This window comes from Odontesthes bonariensis, chromosome 5, assembly GCF_027942865.1.
Source record: "Odontesthes bonariensis isolate fOdoBon6 chromosome 5, fOdoBon6.hap1, whole genome shotgun sequence".
Classification (NCBI taxonomy): Eukaryota; Metazoa; Chordata; class Actinopteri; order Atheriniformes; family Atherinopsidae; genus Odontesthes; species Odontesthes bonariensis.
Window position 1 is genome coordinate 26,017,870 of NC_134510.1, and position 18,502 is coordinate 26,036,371.

Here is an 18,502-nt window from a genome sequence, read left to right on the forward strand (position 1 = left end):
GCTGCTACACTCAGTTCAAGACCCAGTAAGAAAACCACAACATTTCACAAAATTAAGAAAATCTACAAGAAAATTAAAATAGCGTATATCACTTGAAAGTATCACAGATTTGAAAACACAAAAACATTTAAGGAAAAAACACAGCAAAGTTTTTTTATGTCCTCTTTTATTTGGTTGTTTTCTTTTCTGTTGGCTTGTGTTTGATTTAATGTGTTCTTGTTTCATGAAGAGTTGTTTCCTAAAAGTAATTCTTTATAGTTTTAAAGTGTTTTCTCTGTTTTTTTTATTGTCATTTCAGAAATCGTGTTTTTCTCAAATATTCCTTTCTCCCTTTTTTGATGTGTTGTCTGTTGTTCAATGGCTGTTCAATGATCTGAACTACTGTATATTCATAAATGAAATTCTGTCATGGGTCCTGTGGTTGCAGAGTTGTTATGTTTGCTCCTTAGAGCCAATGCAAGTCATACAGATCAAAGAGATACTTAAATCCATTGTGCACATTCTTGAGCATTTATTTCACCAAGGCACATATTTCACATTGAGGCCAATCAGTGTGTGGAGGAGGCATGTCGATGTTACAGAAATAATTTAAACGTGATGGTACAATAATAGCGAATAAGAATAAAAACTGTATAAAAGTACAAAAGGAAAGGAGACTTGCTCCACTGCAGCATGAAATAAATAGTTCCACCAAGTTACTCAAATAAATAGTCAATACTGTAACAAATACTAGAATAGGAATGAATAAAAATCATAGTGATAAAACTGGTTAAGTATTCTACACTGTATTGTATAAAACAACATGAAACACATAAGCACTGCATACAACAATTTACATTCTCGTATATTTATGTACACCTGTACAGAACATAGTGTCACAATACATAGTATTTTAAGGCTTTGGGTGTTTAACTAAAAATAACAAATCTTTCAAGCCCAAAGCACAGGTTCAAAATCAGCCATCTCACTCCTCCAAGAGGCTAATCCTAACACGTTTGTGCAAAGAATCTAATCAGGACCATCAGTGCTCGGCAACAGGGCACATTCATACAACTTTACCACAATGTTAAATATACCTCCTCATGCAGAACATGAGAAATCAGCACTGAAAATAGAAACTCTGGCTGTGGTATAAAAGCAAGCATTCACCTCTCTTGGTTACCATCCAAACATATACAAATAGATGCTAAAAATTTGATAAGGAATCCATTAATAAGTTATGACGTGGCATGTGGTAAGAGATAACATGACCATCCTCCAAAATGTTTACTTTAAGGGCGCTCTAAGTGAGAGATAGTGAAAACCTTGGTTGTCCTAGATGCTACATCTACTGGAAAACTATTGTCTGACAAAACAAAACAAAAAAACAAATACAAAGTAATTTAAGCCAGTTTAAAGGAAAGTAATTATCAGAGCTGTAAGTTGAAGAAGTGCTAGTGTTTTGGGGTTTTTGGTTGTTTTTTTTTTGAGGATCAGTGAGACACAAGAGAAAAAGACAGATTACAAAATGCTGGCATATAAATTCACGTTAGTACGGAAATAAAGGTGAGAGTGACACATTACATTTTCAAATAAATAAAATTGAATAAATTACTAACAGTCAATAAATAAATAAATACATAAATAACATGGTCATGAGCAAGGCCTTTGGGAGAGATTTTGGGGAATCGTGACATGATCATTGTAGCGACAGTTTGCTTTAACGGGTATCTTGATGGTAATAACTTGCTGCAGTGTGCCGCATCCTCACTGGCTCTCACAGAAAGACACATTCCTCAACACACATGCCATCGACGTTGACATTTTGGCCTCTTAAGGGATGCTTTTGACTACAGTGCACACTGACATAGTCCTGTTTTCCCTTTGAACAAGGCTGAACTCCATGTGTCCTCACTGGCTCTTCGTGTTATGGATCATCATTGCACTGCAGAGGCTTTGGGCTTGAGGGTGATGAATGCTCTATACGCCCAATCACAGAAGAGCTTGAAGTGTTGGAGAAGCTCATGGCTGGACTGGAGGACGTCAAAGGAAGAGGGGACGTGAGGGGGGAGGGAGGGGGTTGTTTGAGTCAGCCTTGGTGCCTCGACTCTCTGCATCTGTGGAGGGCAAAATGGGAAAAAAAAAAGATTAGAAAAAACACCCATTTATTGATTTTAATCTTAAATTGACCAACAAAAAAACTACTTCTAAAACATAATTAAAATAAAAAAGTTTAAGATTTAATAGTGAAAGCAACCCTTTTACCTGACGGTGCAGCATGTTGATGAGAGATTTCATTTCTCTGATCATCTCCACGAGCTTGGGTAATGCAGGGTGTTCATGCTTCTTTGAAACCTTGTTCAGCCACTCAAAGTGGTGCTCATACAGTTTCAGGTCAGCATGGAGCTGAGAGAGTGTGGGCTTCAGCTGGAAACAACACAGGCATACTTTAGAGACTTAGCATGGGTGTGGCAAAATGCAACTGGCAGAAATAGGCCAACCCCTCTCCCTTCACATGCACGCAAATACACTATCAGAGCATTACCTCAAGATTGTTGAGGCCATTGACTGATCTGTTGCTCATTTCTGGCAGAGACCTGAACCTGTGTGATTCCATGTCTGGTTCAAATGCATGCTCCCTCTGAAAGAAAAAAACAAGACACAGAGGAACCTGTTAGCAATTTGTATCAGTGCAATTGTACTCATCCTGAGAGGAGTCACGGCAACACGAGGAAAGTATTAGTCTTGCACCTCGACTACATCACTGTTTTCGACGCTTAAAGACAGTAGCTCTCACTGAAGGCAGTGTGGTTGATTGGGTCAGCATGAGTTCACCCACATTCGGCCTCCCAAAATGTCAACAATAAGAGCAAATGACCTGAACCCACAGGATGTTTTCTGCTGGGAGTGAGGATAACAACATATTGCAGTGACTAAGAAAACTCCAAGTGGGATAGACAACACAAGGCTGCAGGGAAACTCCCGGGTCACAGCTATAAAAAGACTGAATGACGCAGTGCTGCTGTCCAGTTAGAGTTGTGTTGTAAGCTGTCCACACAACAGATGTAGTGCTCATTATGACCAGCAGAGGGGGTAAACTACCTGACTGCAGGTTTGTGAGTGCAGCTGTGCTCATCAGCAGTAGTTTATTTAGTATTTAAGATGTAGGGAGAACAAATGGAGATGACTGATGTGGCAGCCGTCATTTCCAATCCGCAGAGGAACACAACAACACGAGGATGAAGAGTGCTGAGAAATGTTTTGCATAAACAGGCTGAGTGTGCCTAATGCTTCCTTAACCTGCTCTGATGTGTTTTCCTTGCTCTGCTGTTTGCTTCCAGCTGTTTGTGTTGATGTTTGTGGCGATGAATGCGCTGCATTGTCTCTCATGTCTCTCCATCAGCCTTTCATAAGAGCTCACTTATGTTTGTTGTCCAATGTTTTGTCTCTGTTGCTTTTGTCCCCCTCCATCCCTTTACTTCCATCTCCTCCTCTCCTCTCACTCCCTCTATCTTAAACCAGGTGCACAAGCACGTGCAACACACACACACACACACACACACACACACACACACACACACACACACACACACACGTATGCATGCATGCACACACTCACACAACAGGGTTGTCTTCCAGCTGGCCCTCTGATCTCTTCATCTCTTGTGGTTTTTGCCCCATCTTTCTCAGCCTTTAATTCTCCCTCTTGTCCTCCTTTTTCGTGCTCTCTCCATTGCACACCATGACCTCACCTGACAGAACTTAGCATCCAGCCTTTTTCTTCCTGAATGCAAATCCTGGAATGTGATAAATCTTTTTGATTCTTATCAAGTCACTTTGCTGTGGCGACCAAAAGCAAAACACTAAACACCGCACCTATAGCACCATCTCTATATACAGAATCCTCAATGCACCCACGTACTGCTCTAAAAATGCATACACACAAACAAATGCACATATATTACACGCGTTTGCACCCATACTGAATGCATGCAAGCACGTGCAGACTCAGGCCTAAGCATACATACTCACACGGTAAATCTAGACCTGTGTGCGCACACAGACGCACGTCTCTGTCGCTTTAAAGCATCAGTTTCATTGCTTATTTGCGGGGACTTTCCATGGATTCCCATTTTATTTATCTTTCCTAACTTTGTCCTCTCTTTGGTGGAATTCTACACAAAAAGGGGGGGAAAAAATGAGAGAAATCTAACTAATTTCTGAATGTTGTGTGGTACACACCCACACACCCTTTGATAACACTGGCTTTTTCACACTAGGATTCAAGGTTGTACTGTTTGCACGCAGCGGCAGTAACTTTGTTTTAAAGCAGCAAAGCCACACACATACTCACACACTTTCTGGACACTATCTGCTGGCCAAGACTAGAGAGAGTATGTGGCTATTTTTGATTGTATCCGCTGAACAAAAGAGTTCAAGCATTTGCATAATGCAAAAATAGAATCAAGATCAGTGATGTGTAGCCAAAGATCCAAAGATATGATCCTACTTTCTTTTCACCTGTTAAAACAGTGTTGATACACAATCACCAGCTGTATCCCAAGCTTGGCAAAGTTCTCAAATCAGATTTTCCTACCCACTTGACTGTCAACAAATGGGACTTCAGGCCAGACTTGTCGATAAAAACAATGATATTCATTTAGTTGATGGAAGAGCAGTCTAGCAGATAAACATTTCTGTTGAAACAGGTTTGTGAAACACTTTTCTGTCACTTCGCAGGTGGGATGCTGGGTAGTTTGTAGTTGGATGTAAAAGTTCATTTCATTGCACCTTTATTGGTACTGTGTTGCAACTCCTCAAGTCTTAAGGCAACGCCTCAAGTGAGGTGACCAGCCACACCAGGGGGTTGGTGAGACAGACCACAGGAAATCTGTGGATTTCATTGTGGATTAAAGGTGAGATCACTCAGTCAAATCTCCGTGGAGGCGTTTGCTGCCCTGAACTAAGCATGCAGCCAGTGTGTGATCTATAAAAGCAGCTTAAGGCCAACAGAAGCCTTGAGCAAACCTGGTGTAGGCTCGATCTGTCCAGCCAAAGAGTGTTTCCACCGATCAGCATGATGCAAAGCTGTGAGGTTACCTAAACTGAAAGCTAACATTAGCACCAAAATCCATTTAGTGGAAGATCAATCTGTGGCACAGCATCCTCCTCCACCCCAACACTTAACAATTCAATTAGCAAAGAGTGGCCGGGGCCTCGTTAGCGTCTCCTCCAATCAGCAGCTTATTGGTAATGATCATGACGACATCCTCACTTACCAAGAGTTCTTGCGCAAGCTTCATTAGATTCCTGGTCTGATTGGACAGTTTGTCCAAGTCACTGGGCCGCCGCTGCGGTACCGGAGAGGCAGACGTGAACACAGGCAGCTGGGCCAATAGCAGCGAGAAGAGGAGCGATGAGGAGGAATCGAGCAGCACTGTGGGGGTAGAACAAAACAGAAGCAATTAGTGGAGGGGCGCTGTCATCTCGCCATAATGATAATGACCTCAGGCCACGGCTGTCAGCTCTGGGGAAGATATTGCACCATAACATAAACAATGGCTCCAGACTTGGCAGAGGAATCCTGAAGAGCTTCAGAGTCATGTTTTCACAGGCTGAACGCAAATCATTAAATCATTACAAGTCGAGCTTTGACACAGAATATCTCCATCACTTCTTCACCAAAAGCAAAGGCAATGAATGCTGCTGATTGTCACACCTGCAACTCGATAGGTATGTGAGCTGGTGGTATAAATTATATAGGCCAAGCCAAGTTTAACAGTAAGCTTATTCATTCTGTGCCTTTCAAGTTCAAATACAAGGTAGAGTAAGTATTAAAAGGGAACCACAGTGCTGAAATGATGAATGCTTGATAATTACAGGTGAACCACAAGAATCACAGCCAAAATAACAACCGCAGGAGCATCTGAGATCCGTGTCCCGGTGTAACATTTACACCAAAGAATAAAGTGATCACATCTCCAGTCAGGCGGTGAAGTTAGGACAGTGTTTCATTTAAGAAAAAAAATCGTTCAAATTGCCATATGGAAATAACTTTATAAACCCAATTACAACTTAATGCTACATTCATCTTTAGGGATTTAATGATCAAAAAAAAAAAAAAAAGATGAACAAAAGAAAAAATACATCACATTGAGAAACAAAAAAAATGAGTCCATAACTCTGAAGTCACTTACATTTCATATTGGTTCGGGTCCAAGAGACAGGTAAACCGGTAGAGTTGGAGACAAATAAATAAATAAATAGAAAAAATAATAAATAAATTGAACTCCGGAAACTGTCACGTGCTCCGGTTCCTTCTTCGCACTCTTCAGTTAGAGCGAGGAGGAAAGTTGTCAGGACAGAATGAATGGGCGCGCAGGGTGATGAGAGGCGCACACAGAGAGACAGCAGGAAAACAGAGTCAGTAAATAAAGGAAAGAAAAAAAAGTTTCAGTTTTTAGTAGAAGTCTGAGAGGAGCCCCTGTCGTCTTTATAGAGTGCAGAGAGGCACTTGAACAGTTTGGAGAAGGAGAGGCAACAGCAGTGCAGAGAGAGGGATGCGAGAGTGGTAAGTCCAATTTTTGCGCGCAGTGAAGTGTTTAGGCTTGTTTAAAACTTCCTTTATAAAGACGTCGGGCCTATGACACATCGGCAGTGACTCACTTCATTCATAAAAACACACACACACACACACGCACACAAGACATACGCTCTCTCTCCCTCCTCTCTCTGGCTCTTTTTCCTCCTCCCCTCCCTGCTGCCTGTCTCCCTTTGCGAAACTTAAAAAAAAAAAAAAATGTTCCGTTGTTTTTTTTCTCCCCTCTATCACTTTCTCCCGTCCTGTCCTGGTCCCTATCTCCAGCACTTCCTCCGTCGCATCCCGCTACCTGCGCCAATCAGTCCATCTAACTCTTTTTTATCTTTCCATCTCCAAATCTCTTCCCCCCTTCTCTCTATCACTGCAGAAAAAAGCCCATTGTTTTCATGTGTATCAGCATATCTCATGTATCTTTTAGAGTCCATGCACTCCAGATTTACCTGTCCTTTCTGTTTCTTGTGCCCGTGTTGAAGGGTGAAATGTCACCGAGAACGTGTCCCTGCTTGTGTTTTAGGCTACACATGTCACATTCCCTGTATTATAGCTAATACACTCAGCAAACACCTTTCCTCTCCCTCCTTTTCTCACCCCTTGCTCCTTTTTTTTTTTCAGAGCCCCTCCTGAGACAGCAGCCTGTTATTTCCACTGCCCCCCCCCATCCACCCCCTTCTCCCTTTTTTGCTTCTTCTCTCCCTCCTCAGGGTGAAGGAAAGAGTGAGAGAAGGATAGAAGCAGGGGAGAGGTGTTGTCCAGGCCAGAAGGGGCCTCTGAAAGTGTTGCATAGAAACAGCGAGCGGACACACGCGCACACACAGAAAGCTGAGGGGTGGAGGGTTTGATGGGGTCAACATACAGAGCCACTCATGCCCCAAACATGCAAATGGATCCACTCACATGTCGTGTCCTGTAAAAGCGCAGTACTTTAATAAACCAAAACATGCCAAAAGATCCTGGTGATAGATGCAGAAACATCACAGGCTACATGTTTGTCTATGTCTGTCACACAAACACACACTCGAGGACCAGGGCAGCCTGGAAACACTCAGTCAGGTGCAGTAAAGCGTGCCCTACTGTTGCAAGTTGCAAAGATGAGTTTCCAGTCATCACAGTGGGACAGTAAATGCATCATACTGTACACAAACTGTAAGAGAAATCAAAAAGGAGTCTCACACACACATACACAAAGGAAATGAGCAGGGAAAGGGAAAAAAAAGCATTTTTGAGTCTGGGTGTGAGATTAGGAGACCCTCATTCACAGACATACACTCATGGTGTGGTTAGAAAATAATTAGTGGTGGGCTTTGTATGCGCTCACTCACACACTCATGCACATATACACACAGAGTTGCCAGTCCGGCGGTAGGCCGACACAGACAAACAAACACCCTCCAAAAGATGAGGGCCTGGTGGCAGCGAGTGGGTGGCGGAGTTGTTGTGGTGAAAAAGGGTCATGCTCTGTTTTCCTGGGTCAACAGTAGAGAAGAAAAGCTGGGAAAGGAGGAGAGCAGGAGAAGAAGGGGAGGAAGTAGATGAGTGCGGTTGGACGTAGGGAGATATTGACACACTCGCTCTTTTTAATTTCCCACATCAAAGGGACGTTTGAAGACACAGCTGGGGAGAGAAGAAAAGAAAGAGTGAAGTTAGTCACTCTCCCTCATTCCCTCATGATGGGGGTCTCCTGGGTGGTTCTGAAGCACACAGTCTGATGTTAGGCCATCCGCCAGAGCTGATCGCTCACACACTACGACGCAGGGTGGCTGCCCTTTAAGAGGGGAGAGCGTGCACACGTGCTTGGATGTCAGCATGCAAAATAGAAAAGAGTTATGTGTCTTTGTTTAGACTTTTTTTGTGTGTGAGAGCAAGCATACAGCGGCGCATGCCTGTTGGAAAAGGGGGAATTCAGGGTTTGTGTAAATGGGTGTGCATTCAGTATATGTGTGTAATTATGGGTATGTGGTGTGGTGTCTGCATAACGTGCATGAGCATCAGTGTTTGCGTGTGCGTCTGTGTGTGAGCGTGTGTTTGTGTGTGGCCTTCATATGCTACCCATTACATCACCAATCTGTGTAAACCACCATAGGAGGAGAAACAGAGTGAGACACTCAGACGACGACCTCAAAGACATCAGAGAGGAAGGGGAACCTGTGACAGGGCCTGCCAGCCTGCCTCTCTGCCAGACAAACTTTACTCACACAAGCTTCACTCAATTTGCTCATGCTTCACACTAGGTTTCCTGTGCGCCATAGCATGTATTCACACATTATTACACACTCTTAAATCACTCGAATGCCTGACTCTCTTTATTCACCTTTTGCCGGGTTGTAAATCCACACAGTTGCTCAATTCATTGCCAAACTCACTTTAAGAAGTTCTAATTTAAGCAGGTGAAGTGTTAGGGGTACTCGTTAAACATTAACGACAGCTCTCTGATTGCTTTTTTGTTGCAGTTAGTATCGTAGCACGTTTATTTTGCAGTTTGAGTAATCCGGTAGTTACTTTTTGAAATGCGCTCTTAAAGATTTGCCCCATCTCCCCGTTACCTTCATTGCTACCAATAAAAGGTTTTTGCATAGTTTGTTTCTCGCGCAGCTCAAGTAGCGAGTTTTAATAGGGGACAGCTTTTACATCGTTGAATAAGGGGGTTTGAATTTGGGTGGGTGAAAAGGAGAATGACAATATCCCAGTGAGATGGAAACTGTGGCTATTATAAATGTCTCACATTCGTAAAGAATCCTACTTTAAGTTTCAAGAGGTACCTGAAAGCTAAGCACAGCTCCACAACTCTGGTGGCGAGGTGCAGCAAAGAGATAAATGATGCTCGTGCTTCAGCTCTAAAACAGAATCACTTTGGTTAAGTTTGTACTGTTGCTCAGAGGGAAGTGAACATAGATGTTGTCATTTAATGTTGTCAATTTGTTGTCAATCTAAAGGCACTTTAAAAAGAAAGTAAACAATTCAATACAAGTCCAATTAGAGTAGAACCTAATCTAATCACGATTGCTGGCTAAAAAACAAACGTCACCGCCTGGATTTTACTAAACAAATAGTGAAGAGCCTCCCATTGGAAAAGTACTGCAGTGATTAATATGTTTCAGCTGGCAACAAGTAATTTCACCCAAAGTGATGCAGTGAGCAGCTGCTCCTTCCTTAAACAACCATGTCGGAAGACACATCCTGTGGTCATTGAAAAGACACACTCTGTTTCAGAAGAATCAAGTCACTGGTCTGCATCAAGTAAACAAAACAGGTGAGAAGATTGCTGAAACTGTCTACATTAGGTTAAGAACTGTCCGACGCATTATTCAAATCTGAAACGACGGTAGTGAACCATCACCTTCAACAACAAAACATGGTCATTAGAAATGATTGCTGAAATCAAACTAAAGAAAAACAACAGCAGAAATCACAGTACTGTTTATTAGCAAAAGTAAAAGCATGTCCACACACAAAGTGAAGATACTGTAACTTGAGGCACTGGGACAAAACAACTGTGTAGCCTTGAGGAAGGCACTTATCAGTTAGGCTAGTAAGAAAAAGTTTCGATTTGATGGGGGAGTTTAAAGATTGGACTTTTGAGCAATGGGAAAAAAAAATTGTTTTCTGATGAGTCCAGATTTACCCTGTTTTGAAGTGATGTCTGCCATCATTAGAGCAAGAGAAGCAGTGGATGAAATGTTGCCGAGTGACTATTGTAAAAACCTGCGGGGACAGTGTTAGGATTTTATTTGGTCAAGTTCAGGTTCAGAACATTATGTGTCCAACAAATGAGGTCAGCTGACTACCTGAATATGCGGAATGACCAGGTATTTCCATCAACAGCTTTGTTTCTTCCCTGATAGTTTAGCCATATTCCAGTGTTAGGATTCATTGGGCTCAGATTGTGAAACAGTGGTTCAGGAGAGCATGATACATCCTTTTCACACATGGACTGGCCACCACAGAGTCTAGACCTGAACCCCACTGAGAATCTTGGTCAAAAAAAATCAGCACGACTCTGGACAGAGAATAAAGTCGTGGTCCTGCATGAACTTGTCTAAGGGATATTACAGTGAATGAACTCCAGTTAAATGTTGTAACAGTGAGTTTTTGACTTTTATTTTGGCCAGGTAATGTATTATCCAATTCATATGAAGGACGGTGATGCAAGCAAACACAAACACCGGGTCAAGAATACTATATGGGAAAAAAAGAAGGAGAAATACAAAGCTAATGACATAAAGTTACATTGAAAGTAATGAGTAAAGAGAGCAGGGTGAAGAGAAGTGCTCAGTGTATCACCAGCAGTCTCGGCCTATGACAACAAAACTAAAGGGATGACTCAGAGTCCTTCTGGCCAGCCCCTATAAGCTATAAGAAAATACATTTAAAAGTAAGCTGCGCTATCTGTGGACACTATATAACTGCACAAGGGTGCCTGCTCATGTTTTGTAACACGAAAGCCAGCTAACAGGTTATGTTTCTCTGTTGGTAATGCTGAGAAATTACGGCAAAATTAATTTCAATAGCTGTAAATTGCAATGTAACAAGTGAGTTTTAAAATCAGTATTACTTAACTAACTTCCTGATTATCTGTGTATTTTTCGAACATGACATTAGTAATCAAGGTTGAACTTTACCAGGAATACATTTAGTCATCTTGGGAATTTTTGTTCATTGTTTGCTCCAGTGTGATTATCCTTGTAGTACGATTAGGACGACAAATACCAAATCTGCTCATTCCAATATTGTTGGTTTTCCCATAAACGTTTATTGCCATGGCTTAATTTCCATGTCCAGGTGGATAATAAAGTAGTCTTGTGGATTTTAGGGTTAAGTCCCATGTTCTGCCTACCTCAGAGTGTCATATGTAAACAGTGAAAATGTTGGCCGTGACGCAACGTTTCTCCAATGGTAAAAGGGATTATTGGAGGAGCGGTAGTAATAAATTCATCATTTTTATGCTGCGCCTTCATTTCCTCAAGGGAATTCCAGCAGGGCCTGAATAAACAAACGCGGAGATCATGTTCAAAGGGGAAACCAGAGGACCTATTACTGTTAATATTTACTTTGCTACAACAGTACACTTTTAAGTATCCCCATGACCTCCTACACCCTCTCCCCTCTTCCTCTCTACTTCCGTCCCCCTTCATTTTCTCCAGCTCACTCCAAAGTGGTAGCGTATCCTATCTGGGGAACTGCCATGGTAACCCTAACTCACTGCTCACCACTATCACAGCCCCATTTCCCTTCACTCCTCCGCTTGTCCCCTTACACCTCAACCTACGTCAGAGAGCAAGTGAGTGTGTTAATAGTTTGGGGGGGAACAGGAGAAATAGTGACACACAGGAGGGGGCTGCAGTCATTGGGCAATAAAGTGACGTCTCTGACTCTCTCTTTCTCACAGTTAGAGATCAGTGTTAACGCATTGTTGTCTTCTTACAAATGGATATGTGGCATAAGACCCTCCATTTGAGCTACGATCCATGTTAGCTACACTCGAAAGTCTTTAGTTCAGAAAACTCCCCATGGACGTGATTTACAAATCATCCGTGTCAATTGCTCCCTTCCTGTTCCATGCGAGCGGCCCTCTCAAGACAGATATGGCTGTTGTGCATCTGTTGACTTGCCTTTTTATTAGACCATTAAAGGAGGACATTAACCAGCACCATTATTGCAGGTTTCCTCCACTGGCTCAGCTCACGAAGCCATGCAAAGGGCAGGATGCAGGGATGAAAGGGAACGCAAGAGGTAAACGTCTCTCCTGGCAGAAACCGGGGGAGGCAAAATGTTTAAATCAGCTCTCTATTAAGCGCACATTTACAAGGCTCATTTTGTTTGGAAACCAAACTCTATGGCATGTGACAAAACTCAGCACATGTGTGTGTGTGTGTGTGTGTGTGTACGCATGCATGTGTAGCAGCGAGAGTCAGCTGAAACCCGTTCCCTCTTTCTGACTCTGTTGCTCACCTGCTCACGTTCCTCTTTCACTCTCAGTGATTCCAAGTAGCTTTGCCAGCGAGGAAATATCTAAATGAACAAGTTGAAGCAATAGGTCACAGACGGAGGGTGAGAGGGAGAAGAGGAGAGACGGGGGGGGGGGAGTAAGCAACCCACGCAAAAGGAACTTTTTACTGTGCAAACACTCTTTCCATCAGCCCTGTATGCTCCCTCCATCTCAGACTGGTGTTAATACACTGGAGAGCCCAGGCCTGTCTCAGAGCTCAGGTCCTCCCTCCCGCTCCTTTCACCGCCATTCTCAGTCGCCCTAAACATTCTTTCCTCCCCTGTCATTGCGTGTCCTGTCTGCATCCCTCCTTCTGCTCATCTCTTCCTCCTGTCAAGTGCTTCCCCTCTTCCTTTCTCTTTCTCACACTCGTTTTCTTCCCTCCGGGTCTGCCTGTTGTCTCTGATTGTTTGCAGGAGGATCAGTGATATACAAACGACACGTGTGCTTGCAAACAGATTTATTTGGGATAACCTGGCTGCAATGTCTCTGCCCCACTGACCCTGGACAAACTTGAAAAGAAGAATGAAAAAAGTAAAGAAAAAATATTGAGAGTGAAAGTGAGGTCCTATTTTTGGTGCATTCCTCCAGTGTGCACAGTAGTTACCCCAGAGACTTGTGTATTCTCTGACTCTTTGTCAGTCTTGCACCATTTCTGCAGTGAGTTACTACATCTGTGTGTGTCTGTGAGTGATGTCCACTCTATCAGAGCTGACCACCACTTGCCGGCGCGCCGTGCGTCTGCGTCAGCCACACACTGAACCCGTTGTCGTGTTTTTCTACGGAAGCAGAGAGCTGCTGACAAACACACAGGAATTGGGGAGGGGTGTAAGTGTATGTGCAAAGGGGCAGCGCGTCCTGGTGAGACGAAAGGGAAAATGTGAAGGGAACAGGAAAACAAAAGAAAGACGACTTGTGTGACGTTACAGTTTGCCCTATGGAGTTTCTTTATTGATGTGACATGATCTCAGTCTGCCTTTTGCGGGCAGATTGATATACACACATGCACACAAACAAACTTGCACAAGTACACGTATGCTTACGTCTGTTAGACAGTTCAACGGAGTATTTAAAACCATTTATAACCCACTACCCCCTTTAACCTGACATGGTCTGTCTGTTTTTCTGAATGCTGACGCACTTCAGGCCCCTTCATCACTGCCCATTCATTAAATTAACACTCATTACACACTGACAATCATAAATCAACCTCCCACAACAATGATAGCAGATAACACAACCTATAACACAGCACATAGGCAGCTCGTTCCAGCGATCACTTCCTGTGCGTCAGCCATACAGTGTGTAAATTTCATCATAACTAAAAGCAAACACAGAAAGGGAAATTTCATATCCGTGTGTCGTCACTGTTTATGTTTTGAAGAAGCGCACGGACAGGCATCCAAAGCTGAGCATAACGGTTTGGAGGCAGAAGATATTTGACGATGTTTGGCAATCAAAAAGACTTCTCTCCACATTCAGCAGGCTGTGCTTTAACCACACAGGGAGGGAAAGTAGACCTCAAGTTCACTGAAATGTCAACTTTGGTTTGAAGTGACTTTGAGTAAAAGCAGCGCAAACAGGACACAGAACATAGACTGTTTTCCTTTTTTAGATTAATTTTTTTGCAGCTGCTGTTTGTTTTTTTTTGTTTTTCTTTTCTGTCTGTTGTGGAATGAAAACAATTAGTGTAAATGTTTATATAAATTGTTGGCTATCTACCCTTCATACTTCTTGGACATGGAATCTTATCTCTGGAATAGAGAGAAAGATATGAAAGTGATGTGTTTGCGTGCATTCTTCCTAACCACCATTATCATTATCTCCTGCTCACAAGTCTGATGACCATCTTTTGCTTGTATATCCGCACACGCTGTCAGAACCCAAATGTCTCTTGAGTTTTATTTTATTTTCTTGACCTTTGTGGGAACACACAAAAGCTCTGTTTGGTATGCAGTTTGAGAGCCACCTTTAACGTTGGAGGTCTATGACTAAGTTATTCTAATCTCTCTATTCTTCCTTCCAGTGTTTAGGTGCACTTTGACCCTTGGCTGTTCTCAATTAGCCTTAAACTCTTCTGTCTGGAGACATTTAAATGCCTTGCATGTCTTCTTAAATCAATAACATTCTGTGAGTCAAGGACTCAGAAATGAAAGCTATCCACAATGTTCTATTTTTGGCATAGAGTTCTCACACATGACCAAATCGCCCCCGCCGCCTCTTTCTTTTTACGTCTCCCCTTTCTTTTACTCCTTGGCTCCTCATCCTCTCTTGGTTCATCAATCACACTGCCCCTCCTCAGTAGAAGGTCAGTTGTGTAAGTATGAATGATGTAGGCTGACCTGAGCGCCTGCCTTACATTACAGACACTGGCTGGACCCCCAGCAGTGCCAGGAAGCATGCCAGGAATGCAAGGAATGGTCCAGCAAGTGATAAGAGGGAAATTCCTTTCAATATTCTGGACTGAAAGCTTTGAAACAACAGGAGAGGACATTCACAGGGGAGAAATAAAAAGGATGACGACAAAGAGTGGGATGGGACAGGAAGCCTGGACAGACAGAGGTCTAGGTTTGACTTTAAAACAATAAACACAGTGACAGCAGCTATCCTCAGAAACTGATGATGACGATGGAGTCATGACACGTGAGAGGAGAAAATGAAGGGAATAGGATGGGTTGGGATTACTGAAAAGAGACATATGTGACAATCATGGGGAAAAGAGCTAATGAGCACCATTAGAGGTGGATTTAAGAAAATAAAGTGATGCCATGGAAGAGAATGACTGAACAAAGATAGCAGCTGAAGAGATATAAAACAGACAATCATCTGTGTAAAGGTTTTTTTCGGTGAGAGTGAAGGACGCTTGTAAGACAGGAAAAGGACGAAAAGATAGAGGTATGTGACAGGAAAAGTTAACCCCTTTAATCAGCTACTGCAGGGGGACAGCGAGTGGGATGAGGAGGACACACACCTCGCAGGAGGATTTCTGACTGGTGAATCCGTGGGTTTGACTGACAGCACCTCTTTGTGACTCACTGACTTGGCTTCTCTGTTGTCTCTCTTATTGTGCCGACTGCAGAGGCTTTCAGACTTGGTTTAAACAACGGACACAACATTACCGTACCCTTATCCAGATTACCTTTCCCTCTAAATCTGACTTCACATCAGTTGTCTACTAACAAGCCGACGCCCCTTTTTGTCTGGCTGCTGGCACTGATTTTCTAGGCGGCCAGTCGGTAATTGTTTTGAGTTGCCAAATTGCAACAAGACGAATTGGATTATCTACTAGGATTGTCCCCCATTCATCCTCCTTGTTTGCCCCAGATTACATCAGAGTAAAAGTTCCTTTATTTGTGAGTAAGCACATACCTCACTCTCAGAGGGGAGGCCGGAAACATATCTTATGTGTTAGAACAGAAAGGGGATAATAGGATATATGGAGGAGGACAGGAGGTATAGCAGTCCTTCCTGTGCTTGGTATTCTATTCATCCCAATGGAAAGATAAGAGAAGATGGTTGATGGTGATCTAGTTTCTGTTTATGCAATCGAGTGTGTGTTTGAATGGGATTCTGAATGTTTGCCCATTGTTCACATCTGGCCAAAGCCTAGTCACTTCTGTATTCTCATCATAAATAATGAACAACCAAGAAGGAAATGAAACATTATCCATATAAAACTCCCCAGGGTGTCTTATCATGAATGACATTGATTCATTCCTGTAATATCATGATCACAGTGTAAACCTTGGCCAATTATAACAGCTAAATTGAGACAGATAAACACTGTTTCCAGCCACAGTCTGGGCTTCTTCTCCCATAGCTATTTATTAATTAATCTTCAAAGTGAAAGGCATTCATGTGTTACAAAGCAAGACCTCTCCTGGGTCAGGCCAACGTAGTAAAGCTTTATGGAGAAACTGGAAGTGCAGAGCAAAGAGACGAGGGCCAATGCATGAGGATTCATTTGCACTTTATGGTGTGTTTGTGCAGAAGTAGCTGGGGTCAGAACTCGATCCAGAGAACGTGGAGACTGCCTCTGTCTTGTATATTTTGGTACAAACCTCACATAACGACTTGGTGCGGTTCCTTGGCTTTTCGACCCATCTGAAACAGCTGACACAAGGCACATAGGTGGGTGTGTGAGCTTTGAGTTGAGCTAGTGAAAGGCACAGGCGAACAAGAAGGAGTTTTTTTTTTTTTTTTTTGGGTAACTCCATTAAAAAGAACCCCTGGGAAGTTTAGACGACTGACAGCTGAGGTGGAGCCTGGGACAGGAAAGCAGGAGGGAGAGTGTTTTCATGTGTTTATGTGTGTGTTTTCCTTCACTACTGGTACATATATATGTATATGGCTGCAGGGCTGTCTCTCAGGGCTTCAGCTGAGTGTGACGGGGGTTCACTCAGGGGTGTAAGAACAAGCCTAGGGGACAACCTGTGGAACACTCTTGTTATCCTCCAGGGAACGATGCTTTTGAGGTGCAGTCCCCCACCACCCTTCACCTCCAATGTGCCGAATCAGTGGAAGGTAGAAAACCCAGAGAGTATCCCTGACACTAATATGGAAAAAAGCCTGTTTGGAGTGAATATAAGGGCAAATATTATTCTTCCTGAACGTAACCACGGCGAGCACCTCTGACCTGGCAGTGAAAGTGCTGAAACAAAAAGCCCAAAGACTTTTTCTGCTCCATCAAAGGAGAGCTAGATAAAATAAACACGGCCATCAGATTACCACGCTGAACACGGGGCCACGTTAGCCTGCGCTGGCCGCCCTGCCGCCCAACCCCATAGCTCTATGGGAGTTAAGTGTGGGGTCCGCTCAGTCAACACCATGACGCAAAATGGAACAAGCCTCTGACAGAAGCTCCAGGCTGATGGAATAAGGCCCCTACCCACAGGCCCACAGGCCCCCTGGTCCGAGAGAAACACACTGAGCAAGAACAGGAGGAAAGACGAGAAAAGGAGGGAAAAGGTAGATGAGAAAAAGAGGAAAAGACCACCCGTTCCAAACTGATGCCACTGGCCCCGTCCCAAACTGAACAGCGCACACATACAAGCAGAGAAGCAGCAGCAGCAGCAGGTCAGGACAGACAGCCGCCAGTGGAGAGAAGGCCGGGGCAGGGCAGGGCAGGGTAACGTACAGCGGTTGGTGGTGGTGGTTGTAGCAGCCAGTGAGACTGTGAGGCTTAGCTGGCTCGCTCTCCTAACAGTGGACAGCCTCAGCTTGGTGGATCTGACCTCACAGGGGTTCTTTCATATCCCTGCGCGTAGTTCTCTGCATTTGTGTGTAAGTGCACATATGTGTGCACAAAAAAAAAAGAAAAAAGAAAAGAAAAAGTCTGTGTGTTTATGTGTGTATTTCATGTTTGGGTGACGCAACCATGAGAAAACAGATCTGTCCCTTGAGGAATACCACAGTTTTTCTCTTGGCCTTTTAGTCACCTTACTGAGGCTCTACTGTCCGTTTCATCCACGAGCCTCAGCCACAGTCTGTCTGCGTCTGACAGATTTCCCTCCCAGCACCTCTGACCTTCTCTTCAGTCATCTCAAACCTCACGCAGATTGCTACACCCCCTGTCTGTCTTTTTGTGTGTCTGACCCAACAGAGATTCCCCTGCTCTCTTGTTTCTTTCCTGGCCTTGACATAGGACTCAGCCTGGGGCGTTGCAAAATATTCCACTCTCACTTTGTTTGAGTCTAGAGCTGACTCTTGAGTGAGTGTGTCTCATGCAACCAGGTTCTTAAATGGTTTTATTCCCAAAAAAAGACACTGGATTCCACACTACTCACACTTTCTACTCTGATGTCCTGATAGAAAAGGTCAGAGAAGCCTCATCAGCGGTTCTGTTGTCACCGCATTCTGCCCTTTTGGCCTGACGTACGACTTGAAAAACCTCCTTTTACTGCAGGCTTTTGGATGACGCAGGGCTCAGGTAAAGTGTT

The 18,502-nt window shown here is 43.4% G+C and overlaps 1 protein-coding gene across 1 annotated transcript; it reads right to left on the minus strand.

The window, feature by feature from the left end:
* Positions 1 to 512: 512 nt before the first annotated feature.
* il11a (interleukin 11a) lies at positions 513 to 6,555 on the minus strand. The gene is made up of 5 exons (XM_075466699.1): positions 6,177 to 6,555; positions 5,259 to 5,416; positions 2,525 to 2,620; positions 2,245 to 2,406; positions 513 to 2,096 (listed from the first exon to the last, which is right to left on the minus strand). The coding sequence occupies exons 1-5, from the start codon at positions 6,181 to 6,183 to the stop codon at positions 1,917 to 1,919; spliced, it is 603 nt and encodes a 200-aa protein (XP_075322814.1). The 5' UTR covers positions 6,184 to 6,555; the 3' UTR covers positions 513 to 1,916.
* Between the last annotated feature and the right edge of the window lie 11,947 nt (positions 6,556 to 18,502).